This window comes from Delphinapterus leucas, chromosome 13 (genome assembly GCF_059928025.1).
Source record: "Delphinapterus leucas isolate spDelLeu-1000000601 "Yukka" chromosome 13, BTC_Dleu_Yukka2, whole genome shotgun sequence".
Lineage (NCBI taxonomy): Eukaryota > Metazoa > Chordata > Mammalia > Artiodactyla > Monodontidae > Delphinapterus > Delphinapterus leucas.
The window spans coordinates 56,400,555-56,419,813 of NC_143141.1; the positions used below are offsets into that span (position 1 = coordinate 56,400,555).

A 19,259-nucleotide genomic window follows, 5' to 3' on the forward strand; every position below is an offset into this window, starting at 1 on the left:
GGCTTGTATGTTGACTTGTTGCCTGCTTGGTAATCCTAGGCTGTGCCTTTTTTCTATCCTTTGTATCTCTCTCCACTTTTGTCTCTCCCTTCCTTCTGATTTTCTACGTTGCATTTGAACAGTGAGGTCTGTATCAAGTTTGAGGAGTGACCATGAGCTGCTTTCATTTTTGCCTAGGGTAGATCTTTGGCTGCTGGCTTCAGTCTTCTATCAGAGTAGGAAGTAAGGATAGAGGGGAGATTTCATGGCCATTGTGAAGGGGGTGAGAAGACATGCTAACTTAACTGAAAGGAGTTTACTAATCTTTCTCTGAAGATTTGTAAGGAAAATGGGTGTATTTAAGTCCAGTTTTACCTGGCAACAGGATGATGAATTGAATGGCCTTATAGCAGTTTTTTGTTGTTTTTTTTTATAAACAAACTCCCAATTCTGTTTGTTGTAGTGAATTAAACATCTGGGCCTTAATCTCTTTGATATCCTGATCTCCTCCTTCTTTTGCCTCAATCCCACCCCAGAAACCCAGATCAAATTAGATTGTGAGAAGTGACCCATAGCAAAAATATTCTGCCATTGAAAGTTTAATGAGAAATGACAGTTTTATTACTTCCAAGTAAATACCTGTCACGCGCAGCTATAAATGGGAATGAATGCATTGAACTGGGTGGAAAATGAGACGTCACCGTGGACTGAAACGGCATGATAATGTGTACTGACAATGAGTCCCGCGGCGGTCTTCTCTTTTCATGTGTTTCACTCTGCATCACTCAGAGAGCCCAGCAAGACAGAACGTATTCTTTTGTTCCTCTTAAAGCAGAGCCTTATGTCCAGGAAGAGGAAGGATCAAAAAAGACTTGATTGATTGCAAAGCTGTGTCCATTCAGTTTGCTGCGTTATCCTTAAAGTCTCCCGTGCTGGCCATCATTCCGGGGCAGGGCTGGCGAGGTGGGGGCAGCTGACAACCTGCTCTGTGTGTGTGTGTGTGTGTGTGTGTGTGTGTGTGTGCGCGCGCGCACACGCGCGCGCACGTATATGTGTAGAGGATGGGGGAGGTGAACTCCTTTCCCTTGTTACACTGGGCCACTTCTGTGCCTCTTGTGAGTCCCCTAGTGCCCAAAGTCTGTTCCTTTTGGTTGTTGCCGCCTGTTGTTGTGTATATCTCTGTTGTAGACTACTATTTGCTATGTATCTCTGTGTGTGTGTGTGTATGTGATTTGAGGGTTGGGCGTGTGGCCTCTTTAGGTTTTTTTCTCCTATTTTTCTACTGGAGCAGCATTGCTGACTGCACCTAATCAATCAATGCCTCCTTACCTGTGCCCCCAGGAGTATGCCCAGATGTTGCCCCTGCCTCACCCAGGCATGTGCTGCTCAGTGATCAGGATATCTGATAGGCCTGTCCTGGGTTTCCTGGAGCTTCAGCGTCTCTCTTCTTGAATTGCATGTTGCTGAGGGCAGGCTCCAAGCATGCATGGTGGACTGTGTACAGTCCTGCTCAGGCCCAGGGCTAGATGGACCCTTGCCAATTCCTTGGTGATGCCATCTTGACATGTCTGCAGAGCTGGAAAGAGCTTGGGGAACCTTGGCTCCTGTATTAGTTTCCTGTGTTAGTGTTGCTGCTGCAATAAATTATTACAAATGTAGCGGCTTAAAACAACTCAGATTTATTCTCTTACAGTTCTGGAGGTCACATGTTTAAAATGGGTTTGGCAGGGCTGCATTCCTCTGGTGGCTCTAGGAAAGAACCCGTTTTCTTGCCTTTTCTAACTTCTATAGGCTGCCCGCATTCCTTGGCTCATGGTCCTGCACCACTCTCCCCTCTGCTCCCATGGCCACATCTCCTTCTCTGCCTCTTACCCTCCTGCCTCCCTCTTATGAGGACCCTTATGATTACATTGTGCTCCTCTGGGTAGTCCAGGATCATCTCTTCATTTCAAGGCCCTTAATTTAATCTCAAAAGTCTCTTTTACCACATAAGGTGACATATTCACAGGGATGTGGACGTCTTTGGGGGGCCTACCCTCAAAAGCCTACCACAGCTCCCCACACCTCAGGGAAGATCTATCTGAGTAGATGTGGTGGATCCCAAGTCAGCCTGGTCGTGGTATGATTTCTGTGATTCTGGAAAGGCTTTCTAAACCCTTCTCCCTACAGATACTTCCCTGGCCTGCTACCTTCTGAAATTCTCCTCTTGGGGAATAAATCATCTTTATCCACAGTGGGAACTCAGGCTTAGTAGAAGGCCTGAACAACATGTTTCTCCACACTAAGGTGTAAATGGTTGACAGCAAACATTTCCTAACAGCAAGTTCTGATGGGAGGGAGGCACAGGTGAGGGAAGGAGGTGCCCAGTGTTGGAGAGAGCAAAGGCACTTGGAAGTATGACCATAAAGTTTTAATCAAACAGAGCAACATGGCCGCGATGCAGAACAGGTAGTGCTTGGAGAAGAGAAAGAAGATCATCTCCTTGGTGACATAGATTATGTGTATGAAGATGAAGCAGTACAGGAACATGGCGAATTGGTTCTGGGGAAGCAGGAGGTCCTGGAGGCCTCCCGAGAACTGTGGGGGAAAGAAGAGAGTAGAAATGGCAAAACCAGGGATTGGGTACCAGGCAGACCCGGGCTTCGATCCTGCTCTTGTCCCTTCCTGAACGTGACCTCGGGCAGGCTGTCTTCCTCACCTAAGGTGAGGGTAATCGTGCCCACCTCACAAGATGACGATGAGGAAGAGTGAGGACGAGAATGAAAATCCTAGGCAAGGTCACGGGCACAGAGGGGACTCATGAGTTTTCACTTCTTGAGCCTGGTCTTAGACCTCCTGAGTCAGGCCGCCCCCTTCCTTTCTTGGTACACTCCATGCAGCCTCTGAGCCCACATGTGGGCAGTCTCTTTCCTACTCGAGATCCCCACATCTGGACACCAGGTCTTGGGCGTGTTCTCTGGACAGTGTCCCCAGATACTCCACCTTGTTTTCTGGATGGTGGCACAATGAGAGGGGGTCCCTTGGGCACAGATGACTGTGTCTGACTCTCTGGGCCGTAGTGCATGTCACATAAGGTCAGGCTGTGGTCCTTCAGCCCAGGGGGTGGTCTCTCCTGCAGATGGGTAGTAAGACACAGGTGATGGGGCCTCCGTAAACTCTTAGGGTTTGGGGTGTGGGGGAGGCAGCTTGAGCTGTCTGGCTGATTCTGCCTGTGTGTTGCTCTTTTCCAGAATCTATATAATTAAAGTCGAACAGACCCCCATTTTAACTATAGAAAGCATCAACATATAAGTAGAGTAAAAGCTGATATAGCTATTTTGATCTATAGTTAAGAAGGCATTATCCATGGTTCATTCTTTAAAATATCTTTTCAACTCATGCCACATTTTTTGTAAGCAGGCATATGGCAGGGACTGTGATGCTCTAAATTCACTAGAAACATATTCATAGAGATATTTTTCAATACAATGACAATTATCTACCCACCCACCCACCCACCCAGAAGAAGAGAGGTGGGAGGCTTAAAAATTAAGTCAGCTCTCCAAGTAAAGGCACAGGAAGTAAAACCCTTTTGTAATCTATTGTTAAAAGACTGGGGTTTTGGACATACTATTGTTGAACCAGCTACGTAAAATGTGAGAGTAACTAAATAAAACTGAGGGGGCAGGAAATGACTCCAGTGATGCCACCTCTAAAATGAATAGTAAGGAAGATGGAAGACCAGAGGAAGAAACCCAGTGTTCTGGTGGGACTGGAGGGCTGGACAGATCTTGTGTTTTTCTGCAGACCTGGTGTGGCTCTGGTTCCGTGGACTTTCTGCCACTGTTTGTGGTCTACGTGCTAATGGCTATTATTTGTGATTTTGATAACAAATTGTGCATTTGTGAACCCTTTTAGGCTTTTCAAAACGCTTTCAGTTGTCTATTTTTTTTTTAAAGCAGAAGACAGAGAGCAGATAGGACTGTACACCAAGGATTTCCATCTCCTCCAGCAAGGAGAAAGATTTTCAAACTAAAAAGCAGGTATTTTGTGAGCAAGAAAAACAAAAGAGAATTGTTAAGAAGCCAGCATGTGTTCATTGAGAACAAATCATGCAAAACCAACCTAATTTTCTTAAAAAAAAAAATGGACCAGTCAATTGGGGAATTGCTATAGTGTAATATCTTAATTCTGGGAAACCATTTGACACTGTGTCTCAGTACAGTTTTCTGGACAAGGTAGAGAAATGTGAGCTGGAGATAATGTAACTCAAGGGTGCTGATTAATGGAACATTGCTAACCTGTAGGGAGATCTTTTAGTGGTATTTACTTTAGGTCATATCCTCCTCAACAATTACAGCAATGACTTGGATAAAGCCAGGAGGCAAGCTTCTCAGAACTGAGGATGACTCAGAGCTGGGAAGCATAGCTAATACATTACATCCTGATAAAATTGAGAAATGATGAACGTAAGTTGTTGCATTTGTGTCAAGAAGTGAATTGCGTGAGTACATAAAAATGGTAATAGCTAACACTGAGTGCTTACCTCAATGTGCCAGGCTCACTGCAAAGTGCCTCACATGCATTCTTTCATTTAATCCTCACGACAACCCTATGAGGTAGGTGTTACCTTACAGATGAGCAGACCAAGGCCCAAAGAGGATCAGTAACTTGCCCAGTGTCACACAATTTATATGTGGTGGAGCCAGGATTTTAACCCAGGACTGTCTGAATTTAAAGCCCAGACAGCATTGCTTTAAACAATAACATCTTTCATTATTTAGTGCTTATGAAGGCCCAGCCAGAGTGCTAAGCATTTCCCATCCCATTTAATCACAAGCAGGCTTTCTTATCCCCATTTAGATTAAGGGAGAGTGGTCCATTTCTTGCCAAAAGATGTCTAAGTTTTAGTTGACAGCAAGGCAGCGTGATCCAACAGAACACGTGCGGCCCTGATCAGGGGAGCAGGGGATGGTTCTATCAAAATCCACTAGCCAGACTGCAGTGGGAGTTCTGGGTCTAGTCCCAGGCATCCTATTTTAAGAGATGCAGAGAGGAGTAGAGAGTGGTGGAAATCCAGACATAGAGGAAGTGTTGAAGAGTTTTCCCTGAGGAGGAAAGCCATGGACAGGCAAGTGGACAAGGTGGCTTCCGGGTCCCTCCTGGGGAGGGTTGATCCTTGAAGAGTTGGATCTCAGCTTAACATGGAAGCTCTAAAGCAGTGAGCCGGCGGGCGCAGGGCAGGGAACAGCCGAGAAGCAGGTAAGGTGGGCTCCCCATGCAGGTCAGGGATGGGCTCCCCTCACCCCTAGTTTCCCCGCACCTTTCGCCTCCCAGCTGGGACCTGTCACCTACTAGGTGGGGCGTCGCCCGCTGCCGCAGCTGCTCCATCACCTCTTCGTGCTGCCGCTGCCGCTCGTTCTCCTCCTGCAGGTACCAGAGCCGCTCGAGCTCGAACTCCATGCGCATCTTCTCCAGCTCCATCTCGTCGTTTCGCTGGGGCCCTGGGGTCCCCGGCGCCGCTGCGGCTGGGGCCAGGGGCGGCTCTGCGCGTTCAGGTCCATCGCCCTCCTGGCCCTTGGTGGTGGCGGGGCCGGCCTTGGAGGAGAGTGACTTAGGTGGCCCCGGGCAGCCTCTGTCCTCACAAGTTTCCATCTCCTCAAGGTAGTCGTAGGACGAGTCTGGCTTGGGGGACTCTGCCTCCTGGGCCTGGGAAGGGGGAAGTGGGGGGTCTGGAGGGGTTAGCCAGGGGCCGCCCACCCCCTACCCCACCACGCTCCTGCAGCCCTAGGCACAGTGCACTGGGGTGCTTGAAAGCGGTGTGAATTGTAAACATCTAGACTGAGTTCTTCCGAGAAACTTCGACGGAGTTATCAGGACCTGAGAGTTAAGGAGGAGAGGGCAAACGGACACAGAAGAATGGCGCCCTAAAGTTGCAAGTGGGGCCTTTGGGAGGGTTGAGTAGAAGTCTGTCTTCCTCGTGATCTTCAGATCACTACTGGAGGTAACTTTCCCACCTCCCACTCTACTTTGAGGCCAATTAGACATCCAGTCCTCTGGGGGCCACAGAGGGAGGAAGAAACCCAAGGTCTGCATTGAGACAACCTCAGTATATGGGAACCAACGGTAGGGTTATGGGGAAGCCTGGTCCCATCTGCAAGAGGAGGAAAGGGCCCCACATGGAGAGCTAGATGGGGGAGACCAAAGCCAGCTTCAAGTGACCTGACAATCTTACGAAGGGCTACCTGGTCTCCAGTTACAGCTGGGTGCCAGCGTGGGGATAGGGTGCACGTCTCCTACTCTTCTTAGCAGTTCTCTGGAATCTAACAGCTCTCAGCTCCTATCTTGTGGTGTCCCCATGATGCTCTTCCCCCCTGTGCTGGGACAGGCTGGGGCAGTGAGAAGAGGCATCCTCCTTACCAAAGAAGGCTTTGACTTCCCTTCGGACATGGGGTCATCAGGCACCATCTTGGGGAAGGTTGGGCAGCTTTCTCCTGCCCCCCGGCCTTCCATCATCTCTCCCTGTCCTCTGTTGCCATCCAGAAAACCACAATACTGCCGGTTGGGGCCAAAGGACATCTTTTGAGGCATTAACATTTGGCCTCACAAGATTCCACCGCCTGGCCACCATCACAATGCCCTGTCCTCATAATAACCCACATTCCACCAGTGGCTAAGGCCCCTTTGGCAGAGGGTGCGATACCTTTGAGGTGCCATTATTAAGAACTATAGGATGGGCCTTTGCCACCCCTAGGGACTGCTGTGAAAACTAGAATTCCACCACTTGAAATCCAGAGTCCATCATCTGAAATCTGTTCTCTTGAGTTCCTATTTTAAATGCAGCCTGTATTGAGATGAGTCACGATTAGCTCCACAAACCCTGTTATGGGCTGAATTATGTGCCCTCACCCCGCACATTCATTTGTTGGAGTCCTAACCCCAAGGACCTTAGAACGTGACTTTATTTAGAGATAGGGTCTTTACAGAGGTGATTAAGTTAAAATAAGGTCATTAGGGTGGGTCCTAATCCAATATGACTGATGTCCTTAGAAGAGGAAATTTGGACACAGACATGCACAGAAGGAGATGATGTGAAGATGGGAGAAGATGGCCATCTAAAGACCAAGGAGACAGGGCTTGTATTAGTGTTCTCCAGAAAACAAATAGGAGCCCAGCCTTATAAATTCAAATAGAACTTAGAAAGAACTGGCTCATGTGATTATGGAGGCCGAGAAGTGGCATGATTTGCATCTGCAAGTGGGAGACTCATGAAAGCTGGTGGCATGGCTTCCAGTCTGAGTCTGAAGGCCTAATAACCAGGACTGCTGCTGGTATAAGTCCCAGTCGAAAGCCAGGAGAAGGCCAAGATCTCAGCTCAGACAGAGCAAATCAATTCAACCCTTCCTCCAGCTTTTTGCTCCATTCAGGCCCTCCAAGGATGGGATGATGCCCATTCACACTGGATAGGGCAATCTGCTTTATTCAGTCCACCCATTCAAATGCTAATCTCTTCCAGAAGCATCCTCACAGACAAACTCAGAAATAATGTCTACCCAGATATTTGGGCATCCCAGGGCCTAGTCAAGTTGACACAGAAAATCAATCATCATAGGCCTGGAACAGATCCTCCCCTTACAGCCTTCAGATGGAGCCAACCCTGCCGACACCTTGATCGTGGACATCCAGCCTCCAGGACTGCGAGAAAATAAACTTCTGTTGTTTAAGCCACCCAGTCTATGGTACTTTGCTATGACAGCCCTAGCAAACTAATACGACCTCAGTTATTCATTGAATGGGACCAGTAAAGAGAATGGGGGCTGGGGAATATACTTTGTTGTCTTCAGTTTTGTGGAAATGACAAAAAACATTTTTGGTAGTTGGAGGCAAGGTTGCATATGGAAAGAGAAAAGGCTGCATTTGAATTCTAGCTTTGCTCCTCTCTCTAGCTGTGTGTCCAAGAGAAAGTTATTTTACCTTTCTGCTGCTCAGTGTACTCATTTGTAAATGGGGATAAAGATCTGGTCACTCCCCTGCACTGCAGCACTGATATGAAACTAAGATAGTCTCTTCGCATAGTATCTGCCTCTACAGGGGCTAAGTAAATGAAACCACCATCATCATTATTACAAGGGGCTTCATCACTGGAGAGAAGAAAGTGCTCAAGATCTACCTTCTTGCAAATCTTTTTTTTTTCTTTCTGGCCACGCCACATGGCTTGCAGGATCTCAGTTCTTTTTTTTTTTTTTGTGGTACGCGGGCCTCTCACTGTTGTGGCCTTTCCCGTTGCGGGGCACAGGCTCCGGACGCGCAGGCTCAGCAGCCACGGCTCACGGGCCCAGCCACTTCGCAGCATGCGGGATCTTCCCGGACTGGGGCACGAACCCGCACCCCCTGCAATGGCAGGCAGACTCTCAACCACTGCACCACCAGGGAAGCCCTGGATCTCAGTTCTTTGACTAGGGATTGAACCCAGGCCATGGCAGTGAAAGCCCAGAATCCTAACCACTAGACCACCAGGGAACTCCCTCTTGCAAATCTTTAACTGAACCATGGCTTTCCTCTCCCAGAATTATGATGGTGACCATGGGAACTATCTCACAGTTTTTGTGTAAGATGTTGATCCTGCCTCAAGCACTGGGAGTAGGATTGCCAGATAAATATATGTAAGGGTGCCCAGTTAAATTTAAATTTTAGACAAATAAGTTTTAGCATAAATAGGTTCTAGAAATTGCATGGGACACACTTATACTAAAAAATTCTTCATGTTTATCTGAATTTCAAATTTAACTGGGGATCCTGTATTTTTATTTGCTAAGTCTGGAGATCTTAATTAGGAGAGACCTGCCCAAGGAAACAATTATATATAACCAAATAATGAGCTGCTATTAAAAATCACCAAGTACTATAATGTATAATAAGTTGTAGGGTAGTTGTATCAGCTGGATATCAAACAACCATAAAATCTCAGTGGCATATAACAGTAAGCATTTATTTAGCTCAGACGTCTAATAGTTGACTGATCTAGGCTGGGCTCATCTAGGGGGCTTGGCCAAGGCAGCTTCATTTCATGTGTCCCTCTTCCTTTTCTTGGGGACAGTGGGCTACCCTTGGCATGCTCTTTTCATGGCAATAGAAGAAGCACAGAGGTCTTGGAATTGGCATACCACCACTTCCATCTTATGCTATTGGCTTTGGCTTTGGCCAAACTCAAAGCCAAAGGATGTGGAAATGTTCTCCATCCTTTTAGTGGGAAGAACTGTGAAGACATAGGGTAAAAAGTACGGATATGGGGCAGTATGAAGAGCTGGGGCCCATAAAGCAATCTACTATTGTAGTAACACCAACATTAGCTTACACTTATTGGGCACTAACCACGTACCAGGTATTGGTCATTTTTCAAGGATTATTTTACGTAATTTTTCAGAGCAACCATATGAGTTTGGTACTGTGATTGTCTCTGTCTTCCTAGAAGTGGTAACTGAGTTTCAGAAAGGCTAAGTCGCCTGCCCATAGTGACACAGTTAGGATCAGGTGAAGCCAGGACTTAAGCGCCCATGTCCCTGTATTAAATCCCTTCCTACTGGAAATACTGAAAGTGTTTTCTATTTTCCTGACTGAACCCTGGCTGATACCGTGGGTATTCGAGAGGAAGAGGTGACCTAAGTGCCCAGAGGATTTGCTGGGGAAATCTGAGTAAGGAGGGAGGAAGGAGCTGCTCGAGGACAGCCCCTCCAGGGAGTACGCAGGGATGTGTGTGAAGGCATGTGTGTGGTCAGGCCACTCGAGATGGCTGTTCTCTTGCTCTCTGGACGTGCCCTGCTCGACCTGTCCCTGCTTCACCTGCATGCTACTCACTTGAGTATCCGAACCTCTTAATCATAGAACTTACCCAGTAACTGCCTACGTGTTTGCCCCCTGCCCCAGCTAGTGACTGTTGTAGTCCTTAGTCCAGGACGGCTCCACCTGCCAGTTTATTAAAGGGAAACGTCTGCCCTTGTGATGGTCGTTAACCAAAGGGGCTGTGAGGGATGTGCCCCAGCGGCTGGTTTTCCCGGGAGCTGATGAGCCAAGCTGACGTCAGTTCCCCCTATAAACGGTAGCCTCCCTGGCTTCAGGAGTGTAAGATCCCCTGTCCAATAAGCCATTGATAGCTCTGTCGCTGTTCCCAGCCTCTTCCTTATGGCCTCCTTTGGCCATAAGAAGGCTTGCAGGCCTGTGGCGTGCAGCCCAACAGCATGTGTATGAGCATTGTATCCGTCAGGGCCTAGTCAGGAGACAGAAACCACACAGTAATTCCAACAGGGGAGGTAGCCTATAAAGAAGTATTAACTAGTGACAGGGGATTGGCTACTTAGGGGTAAAGAGAACTCTAAATGATACAGGAGTGAATTTGGGAGAGGTGCTTCTTAGAGCCTGAAATTCAGATCTCACTGGAGAGAGTGTGGCTGGGGCCACTGAACCATGTAAAAGTTCACTGAGGTCAAGTTCAAGTGGGAAACTGTCCACCGTGTTGCCAACAGATCTCACCCAGAAGCTGCCTAGAAGTTGGTGTTAAACTTTCCGGGAGGTCATTGGAGACCCTTAGCTGGGAAACTGGTTGGGACAAGCTGCCCCCAAGGTGCCCCTGAAACCCTCTGAAGATGAGTACCACTCAGTGTGCCAGCCCAGCACTGTGAGAGTAAGAAAAAAGGAAAGTGTACCAGAACCGGGAGGAGAAGCCCCTTCTTCTGATGTCTCTCCAGCACCCTCTATTGACAGAGCTTAACATCATGGGCTGGCAAGAGAAGTGCTTACAGGGCTTTGCTTCAGTGTCAGGAGCTGGGCAGTTAAGGACTTACAGCTGAGAGGCAGTAAAATGATAACTGGGACAGCATGCATGTACTAGGAATTCAGTTCCCTTTCAACACACCTGCCTCAATGCCCTGGGGGAAGGTCCTGCCTTTTGAGAAATTCACCCAAAATGATATATCACAAGTCCCTTCCAAGTTCATTACCCTGAACTAGGTACTGAGGGGAAGACCAAGGATCATCATAGGCACTCTTTGTGGAGTATGCAGTCTAGCTGGAGAGAGAGGATGCTTCTTGATGTTCTCTAGGTACACCCTAGCTCACCTGCCTTCCTGACTTTTTGCTGGTGGTTTTCTCAGCCTACAAAATGCTTTCTCCTTTATCTCCACCTATGAAAGTCCCTCCAGCCTTCAAGGCCCATTCCAGTGAAACTGTATGCTTTGTGTTTCTCTGGCCGCCTTGTGTTAAATGACCTGGTGCTTGTCTCATCCTCCCCTTAGAGCAGTGGCTGGATGAGGGCAGGGCACACTGCCTCGCTCTCAGCAGGGACCAGTAAAGGGTCAGTGTAGCCGATGGCCCTGGTCAGGCTGTGACTCCCTTCCGGCTAGTGAGTGTGACATAGGCAGGCAGACCAGAGAGTCAAGGAGCTACACCTTCTCCTCTGTGTCCTTACACCCTCCAAGTAGGACCAGAGGCCTCACTTCCTGACCACTTTCGTTGTTTGATCCCTCTACTCCAATGTGAGTGAATTAGCAGCAGATGAAGTCCCACAAAGTTGGGTATAAATTAAAGGCTTGTAAGTTTAACTCTATTTTAAATGCTTGGAAAGTAGGGTGTTGAGTGTGAGAACCTTGCTATTTAAAGGAATTTTGTGCATCATTTCACAAAGCTGCTTTCCCCCAATCTATAATTTCTGTAAGTCCAAGGGCCGTTTATATACGGGGCTTATTAAAGCAAAGCCCACCTGTGGTGAAGCCTGAATACAGGTGCCCTTATGCTCTACCCAGGTGGGAGCTCCTGATGGGAGGAATACTCCAGTGAAGAGCTGGTGTAAGGCTAAAATTCTGGACTTCCATCATTCAGAACTGGAAGGGGGCATGGAAACCCTCTAGCCTGGGCCTCAGGGGCTCTCAGCAATAACTTCTGAATAACTCATCTGGGATTAGAGGAGGGGCCCAGCAGAGTGCAGCAGAAAATGTTCTGCCCCGAGGGTCGGGGTCCTGGGGTCCTGGGTTAAGCTCTGCCATTGGCTAAGCCAAGACCCAGGCACGTCATCGGAACCCTCCAGGGATGCAGCTTCTGCACGTAAAACCTGGGGCCGTGAAATTTGCCCTGCTTCATACTGGCCTGTTATACTTGCTCCCACCTTACAACAGGTGGGCGTGGAGCCAGGTGATACTTCTGCCCTGAGCTGGCCTTCTAGAATGTGCTGAATGAGGTATGGAAGGTCTCCCCTATGACAATGCTGAAGTCGCCCTCAAAAAAATCCTCCTTGAATGTTTCATCTGAAACTCTTTTCTCATTTCATGTAAGTTAACATAAAATAAACGCATTCCCGTAAAGAACTTTGCTCTGCATCCTTCCCTCTGCAGCTACAACAGGAGGGTGACCTTAACTCGGTGAAGCAATGTTGGCCGACACTGCCCCCTTGTGGTCCGGTTTGTCCTTATGGGGCGGCTCTCAGGCTAGGAGTTTTTCCAGAGGTTCTTGCTCCTGGTCGTTTGCAGAATTCTCAGGTCACCCCAGACACACTAAATCCATAAGGACCCTGGGAGGGATTCCAGGCTCTAAAAATGCCTGATGGCAACCCAAATCTGCAGAACTGGCTTTGTGGAGTCTGTGTTCCAGGGAGGAGATTGAGGTGGGGAGGAATACGTCATAAACAGAAATACCCACCAGCTGAGCTTAGACAGAACCACGGGAATGAGACCAGCAATGGAAGGAGCCATAAGGGGGACCTTTGGCCGTCAGGACCTCTAGTGGGAAGCAGTTGGTCCCAGCAGGCAGGAGGCATAGGAGAGCTGTGATAGAAGCATCTGGCTTTGTCCTGGGCCCTGGCGTACAACTTCCAGTCCTTGCAGGGGTGAAGGGCCAAGGGATGCAGGCCCCAAGGTGGAATGACAGGCAGAAAACTGAGACACTAGGATGGGTGAATCTGGCAGGGAATCAACTTTTGGGCTTAGGAAATAAGGTGATGGGGCAGGACCAAGCACTCAGGTCTTGGACCTGGGGTAGCAGGTGGCTCGGTTTCCAGAACTGGGGGCTAGGTTAGAGCAGGCCTGGCCCCGAGTCTGACCTGTGCCTGTACATGCCATGTAATCCCACAGTGACTAGAGGCTTCTGGATAGACGGAAGTCTCCAGAGGGGAGCGACACCTGTGGGAAAGGATTAAGTGCCTCTAGCTGTGCATGAGGGGTTGTCATTTCAGGCCTGTGTTTAGATTTTTACAGGATTCCAAATAAGTCCTGGGCTTGGCAAATTCTGAAAGAGCTTAGCTTGTGTTTCTTCTCTGCTGGCCCCAGCAGGGCCCCAGCTCCCCTCTGACGGCTCAGGCCTGCTTCCCCCTTCAACTTGTGCACCTGCTCTGAGCCTCAGAATAACTTCGCAGCCAAGAAAACAAAGGTGCCACCAGAGCTGCCACCTGAGAGGGGTCCCATCTACTGACTCACGACGCATGGGGGTGGTTGATGGAGGCTCACAAGCCAGTGTTCGTAGGCATATTTGCACTTGAACTAGTATCAAGGCCTCCACACCCCAGTGATGGAATTTTAGGTGCAGAAGCAGAATAATGAGAGAGGTGGCTGGGAGTTTGGGGAAGGCTTCTGAGAACCCCTCACTGTGCCACAAGACGATGAACACCCCATCAGCTTAAAATCCCAGCACTTAAAGTGAGAGCCTCCCTAAAAACCCACACGTGGGCCATGGCTATGCTATACTTGCTGGTTAAGAGGCTGCTTGCATCGCTGGCAGGATCAAAAATGGTTTCACTCTGACAGGGACTGGGTTAACACCTGTGTCTTGCCTGTGGTTTATAGGAGTTTTTGATGTAATTTTGCGTTCAGGTGTCACCTTAGAGCAGCTTTTCCTAGAAAGCCAGCCCTAAGGGATGCATGTGAAGATCAAGTTTCCATGACCAGATGGGAATTGGGAAACCATCCCCCAAGTAAACCATCCCCCCTTCCCCCACTAGAAATCTCCAGTTCACATCAACATAATAAATGTCTAGCAGTGAAGGAGCCTGTTTAATGTGCAAATTTATTTGATCTAGACTCATTTTCCCCTGTGTGCTGTGTTTCCTGTCCTTAGAACTAGTTTCTTGCAGAACTCACAGGGACCCTGCCTTAGGGATGCTGGGATCATTATTAGAGAGTGGATTGAAATGAGCTTTGACCTGCAGAAGCTGCCTGAAAGTCTCTGGCTTTGGTTTGCCTGAGTTCCCAGCGGCTTACAGGGGCTTCCATGGCAGCGTCAAAACTACTTCCATTATCTGTCTTGGCTACTGCCTTGGCTCATCCCCCCAAACATGAGATTGGAAGTGGGGTTGCCAGATTTAGCCGCTAAAAATACAAGAGGACCAGCTAAACAACTAATCATCTTTTAGTATAAGTATGTCTCATGAGGTGCGCCAACCCTATTGGGAAGATGCCTGAGAGGTGTGGGGTGCTTCTGGGAACAGGCAGACACAGGGCTCCACGGAAGAACCACACTAGGGCCTCAGCATCATGCCCCCAGGTCTCCACAGCCAGTCACTGACTAGGACCTGCAGGTGTTAGGCCCTGGGCTAGGGCTCCACGGGCGTTGCCTCATTTAAGTCCTCTCAGCAGGGATTGTTATTACCCCTATTTATATGTGAAGAAACTGTGGCTCAGAGAAGTTAAGTGGTTTGCCCATGTCACACAGCTGTTAAAGTAGCAAAGACGAGATCCAAACCCAGTTTTCTTTTACTCCGAAGTCTGGTGTTTTACTTCCTCTTGGCCACAGCAGTTACTGTCTGTCCCACACCTGTGGACTGAACCAGTGTCTCTGCAGCCCCCCACAAGTCATCCTGAAAAAGATCCCACGACCTTTTGCCTCTCTGCCTTCTCTAGACCCTCCAAGGTTCAACACCCCGTAAGGTTCCCAGTGACCAGTGTTCTGCTAACAGTGTTGCTGGCCAATACAGAGAGGGGAGGAAGTGGTGGGAGTTTTTGACTCTATGAGACTTACTTGAGCCTTCCCTGCCCTCCCTTTTGGCTGCTCACCATCAGTCAAATGTCACCTTCTCTGTTCCCCTTGGACCATTTCCCTTTCTGCCCCAGGCAGACTTCCTCTTTTGGAGCCTTATGGCACGTGGTACACACCCTCGTGGCAGTGATCACATTGCAATGCTACCATTGGCTCACCTGTTTCTGGACCTCTGGACTTCAGGTTTTGTTTTTTTTTAACTTAATTTTTTAAAAACTATTGATTTTATTTGACTGCGCCGGGTCCCAGTTGCAGCAGGCAGGCTCCCTAGTTGTGGCTCGCGGGCTCATCAGTCTCAGCATGCATGTGGGATATAGTTCCCTGACCAGGGATTGAACCCGGGCCCCCGGAATTGGGAGCACAGAGTCCCAACCACTGCACCACCAGGAAGGTCCCTTAACTTAATTTTTTAGAGAAATTTTAGGTTCATCCAAAAAGACTCCAGGCTTTTTTTTTTTTTTAACTGAATTTTAAAGAGAAGTTTTAGGTTCATCCAAAAAGACTTAAGGCTTTCTTTTAGGACAGAGACTGTGTGATTCATCTGTCTCTCAGCACCTAGCAAGGCATCTGGCTCATAGCTGGGGTTCAAATGCATGTTTCTCTAGTGGTAAGTGAGGCAAGTCACACTGGAAATGATTAAAAAACAACAGAGAGGACTTCCCTGGTGGCGCAGTGGTTGAGAGTCCGCCTGCCAATGCGGGGGACGCGGGTTCGTGGCCCGGTCCGGGAAGATCCCACATGCCGCGGAGCGGCTGGGCCTGTGAGCCATGGCCGCTGAGCCTGCGCGTCCGGAGCCTGTGCTCCGCAACGGGAGAGGCCACAACAGTAAGAGGCCCGCGTACCGCAAAAAAACCCAAAAATCAAAGAGATGTATCCTTACATGCATCTTTGCTGTTGAAAATGAAGTCGGTGACTGTTTTCTAGGCATTCAAGTGTAGTTCTTTTTCATGGCCCTGCCCTGGCTGGTTTTCAAGTTTGCCCTGGAAGCCTCAGCCCAAGGAGAATCCTCCGTCCAAGAAGCCTCTCCCTGGCAGCAGTACCGCGTTTGTCCAGAAGATGGCGGGCGAGGCCAGCGGGCAAGCGCCGCAGGGCGGCCAGAGCCAGGCCTGCACAGGTGACCCCTTTTCACAAAAGATGCGGGCACCTGAAGCCTATTTGCCAACCCTATAAATGCGCATGGGTGATAAGAACTGATTTTCTGGGAAGGTTCTCGGGCTGACTTCTGGGAAGAGGAGGCTTTCTGGGAGGGCGTTTTGGGGGAAACGTGGCAGCAGGTGGTGAAAGCGCTGCTCCTCAAAAACTCCCGTCTGAGTAGAGAAAACACTGTGGAAAATGAACTTCCTACAAAGCAGACACAGCCCTCAAACTCTGCGTGATTCGGGACGACATGCTTTTCGCCTCTTGAAGCTCATTTGCTTTGGAAATGGCTCCTAGCTCCGTGACCACCTCCCCAGCTGACTGGAAGCTTCTCTCGGGTCATGTTCCCCCTTTGCACAGCTCTGCAAACTCCAAACAGGTAAGGAAAGAGCTTCTGACTTGAGCTGACTGGAGAGCGGTGACAACCGAGCGAAATGGCAAAATGGGGAGTTTCCAGCACCATGGGAATTTGCCAAGTAGCTGTTTTGCAGGGCTGTTGAGACCTACCCACATTTTCTCCTTAAAGCCAGCCGTAATGGCTAAGGGAAGACCAGCCAGCCCCTGACCCTGCCTCAGGGGCGCAGGTGTGACCGTGGGAAGAGGGGAAACGTCTCTCTCCTCTTGTGCTAGACCAGATTTTAAGGCTGCAGCCACCCCCACCCCCATTTTCCTTCTGACCTACATCTTCCCTGAAGCTGAGCTGGGCTCTGGGCCAGGGTGTCAGCTGTGGACAAAAGGGCCCTGTTTGGAAGGCCTGGCTACTGCGTTTTCCTACACAGCCTGACAAAGTGTGTCGAACTCCCCCAAGTCAATGTGATAATGCAAAATGCAGATAAGGCAGTGGCCTCCGGCCTCCCTCCCAGGAAACCATAAACACTGCCCCCTCGTGTTTTTACCACAAGGCAATGGGGCTGTTTATAGGAAGCGGGCCACTCCTCGGTGCCCGGGTCTGGCTGATCACGTGGTGTGTGCTGTGCCGGATGCTTCTGCAGGCAGGGCTTGCCCTGTTTTTTCTGGCTGACTGGGGGAGCTGACCATTACTCACGGCTTCTCCCCCCCCCCCCCGCCCCCGCTACACTCCCCAAGCACGGCCCCTCCCCCCTCCCCCCCACCGTCTCTTCCTTCTCCTTCCAGCGCCTTGGCTCCTCTGCCTCTGGCTTTGCAGGGGTCCTGGGAGAGCACTGGGCTGGAGACCCGGGCGAGTTCTGCTGAAACTACCCGCCGCTGTGCGGACTTGGCAGATGGGCCTTTCGGCTCGTTAGGTGCAGGTTCTGTTCCCGTAAGACAGGGGTAATGACATATGCTCTGACTTGCCAGCTGTCTGTAGGCCGTGTTCACATAGACAGTGCAGATGACAAGTGGCGTGTGCAGTCAGGATGGGCGGGGCTCTCTGTGGACCTGGAAGGTGGAAGGAGGAGGGAAGGTCGAAAGGATGAGAGGGATTTCGATCATATTGTGGGGGAGGGAGTGCCAGGCTGGGGAAGTGGTGGGAACAATGGCACAATGACAGGAATCCATGGACCATTTCCTAGGAACGGTGGGGACGTCATTCAGGATTAAAAGCTCTGTGTGTGCGTGTATGTGTATACACGCCCATGCATGTGTGCCCATCATGGAGAGACCCAGTTACGGAGGCCCTTGAAGTCCAGGCTCATTGCTTTAGGGAACACTAAGAGTTTGTAAGGATCACATGCGAAGGAGTGTGAGGAAGATTAATGTGGCCGTTTGTGTATGAGAAGGGATTGGAGAGACCAAGGGGAGGGGCCCATCTTGGGGACCGCTGTAAGTTCCGGGCCAGAGAGGATGGTGTGGGAGGCCAAGATGGCGCCTGGAGGACAGACACAAAAGCCATTACGCAGAAAGGATCAACAGTATTTGACTGAGTTTAGGCTTCCAAGACAAGGAGGGTGGTAGGACCCGGGAAGAAACGGACAAGGCCGTAGAGGAAAGCCTGGTGAGGGGAGAATGTTCAGCTTTAAAGGTATTCCACCTGAAGTGACTGATCTCATTTGGCCAAATATAAGCAGTAACAGGTGAGAAGGATAGTGGAAGCCCACAGCTGCTGGGACTCCTCCAACAGGCTCTCCTCATACTCTGGTCTCCTGGGCCTTTCAGAACGTGCTCTCCGCCCTGCCCCTGCGTCCTGACTCGGCCTCCAGCTACCAGTCAGTTTAAGGAATGGAGAGCAAACCTTGGCCTAAGTGGAAAATCCCTGGCTGTGGCTGGGCTTCACTTCACCAGGGGCTGCTGTTCCTCTCCCTGCAGAACCAGGATTCAGCTGTTTTTGCTGGATAGGTAGACAGCTGAGCCACATTTGGCAGGCTCTGTTTTGGGAGTAGAGACCAGGGGTTCTGCCTAAGAAGTGGGGAGAGAAACAACAAAGGTGGTAGATCCTTGTCTGGAAGGGCAAAAGGCATCCGGAGGCATTTTATTCCTCAGTTCAGACCCTTTCAGACAGCTGCTCGTATGATTGATGGAGACGTTTTTTTGCTGCAGTTGTCTTGGAATCACTAATCTCTAGTAAATGCTCAGCACCCTGCGGGAAAACACTGCTAGCATTGTGAGGTGTGCATTTTAATTCTAAGGGAGTTACAGATGCAGGCAAGACATTGATTAAATATAGAACTGGCAGGAGCAGGTAGGTGTAAGTGCCCACGGGAGGAGCTGGGTGGGGGAGGGGCGGCCCGGCTTTGCGGCTAACCAGCCCCTTCCTCCCTCCAGACCTCAGTTTTCTCACCTGTAAAATGAGGGTATTGGGCTGGAGGACCTCCAAGTTCCTTTTGTACCCCAACATTCTGCGATTTATTTTGCGTCGTGGTCCCAGCCCGGACCTGGGTTCTGTGGGCAATGGTGGAGAAGAAAAATGCACAGACTTTGCCATCTGGAAAAGGCCACCTCAGAATTGGCCATTTCAAGCCTCTTGAAAGCTTTTGAATCTGTCTTGATCAGCTCAACAGAGTTCTGGTCTTGTGGGCCAGTGTCAGATTTCACATTGTTCGAAGCTTGCCTCCTACCAAAAGCCAGTTGTAAGAAGTAACTTTTACGAGAGATGGTCAAAGACTAATTTTCAAACATTTTAAAAAGCAATTAAACGCTTTTCTTCAAAAGGAATTTTATGTGGACTTGAGATAAGACGGATAGAACTCTGGCTG

At 49.5% G+C, this 19,259-nt stretch overlaps 2 protein-coding genes across 2 annotated transcripts in view; one reads left to right on the top strand and one right to left on the bottom strand.

Moving 5' to 3' along the window:
• Nucleotides 1–19,259, top strand: part of LOC111174800 (uncharacterized) — a 147,703-nt gene that overhangs the window by 31,199 nt on the left and 97,245 nt on the right. The window lies entirely within an intron of this gene.
• TMEM247 (transmembrane protein 247) lies at nt 2,181–6,868 on the bottom strand. The gene is given in 4 exon segments (XM_089923214.1): nt 2,181–2,556; nt 5,314–5,661; nt 6,379–6,477; nt 6,480–6,868. Coding segments are annotated over 4 exon segments (795 nt in total). The 5' UTR covers nt 6,498–6,868; the 3' UTR covers nt 2,181–2,226.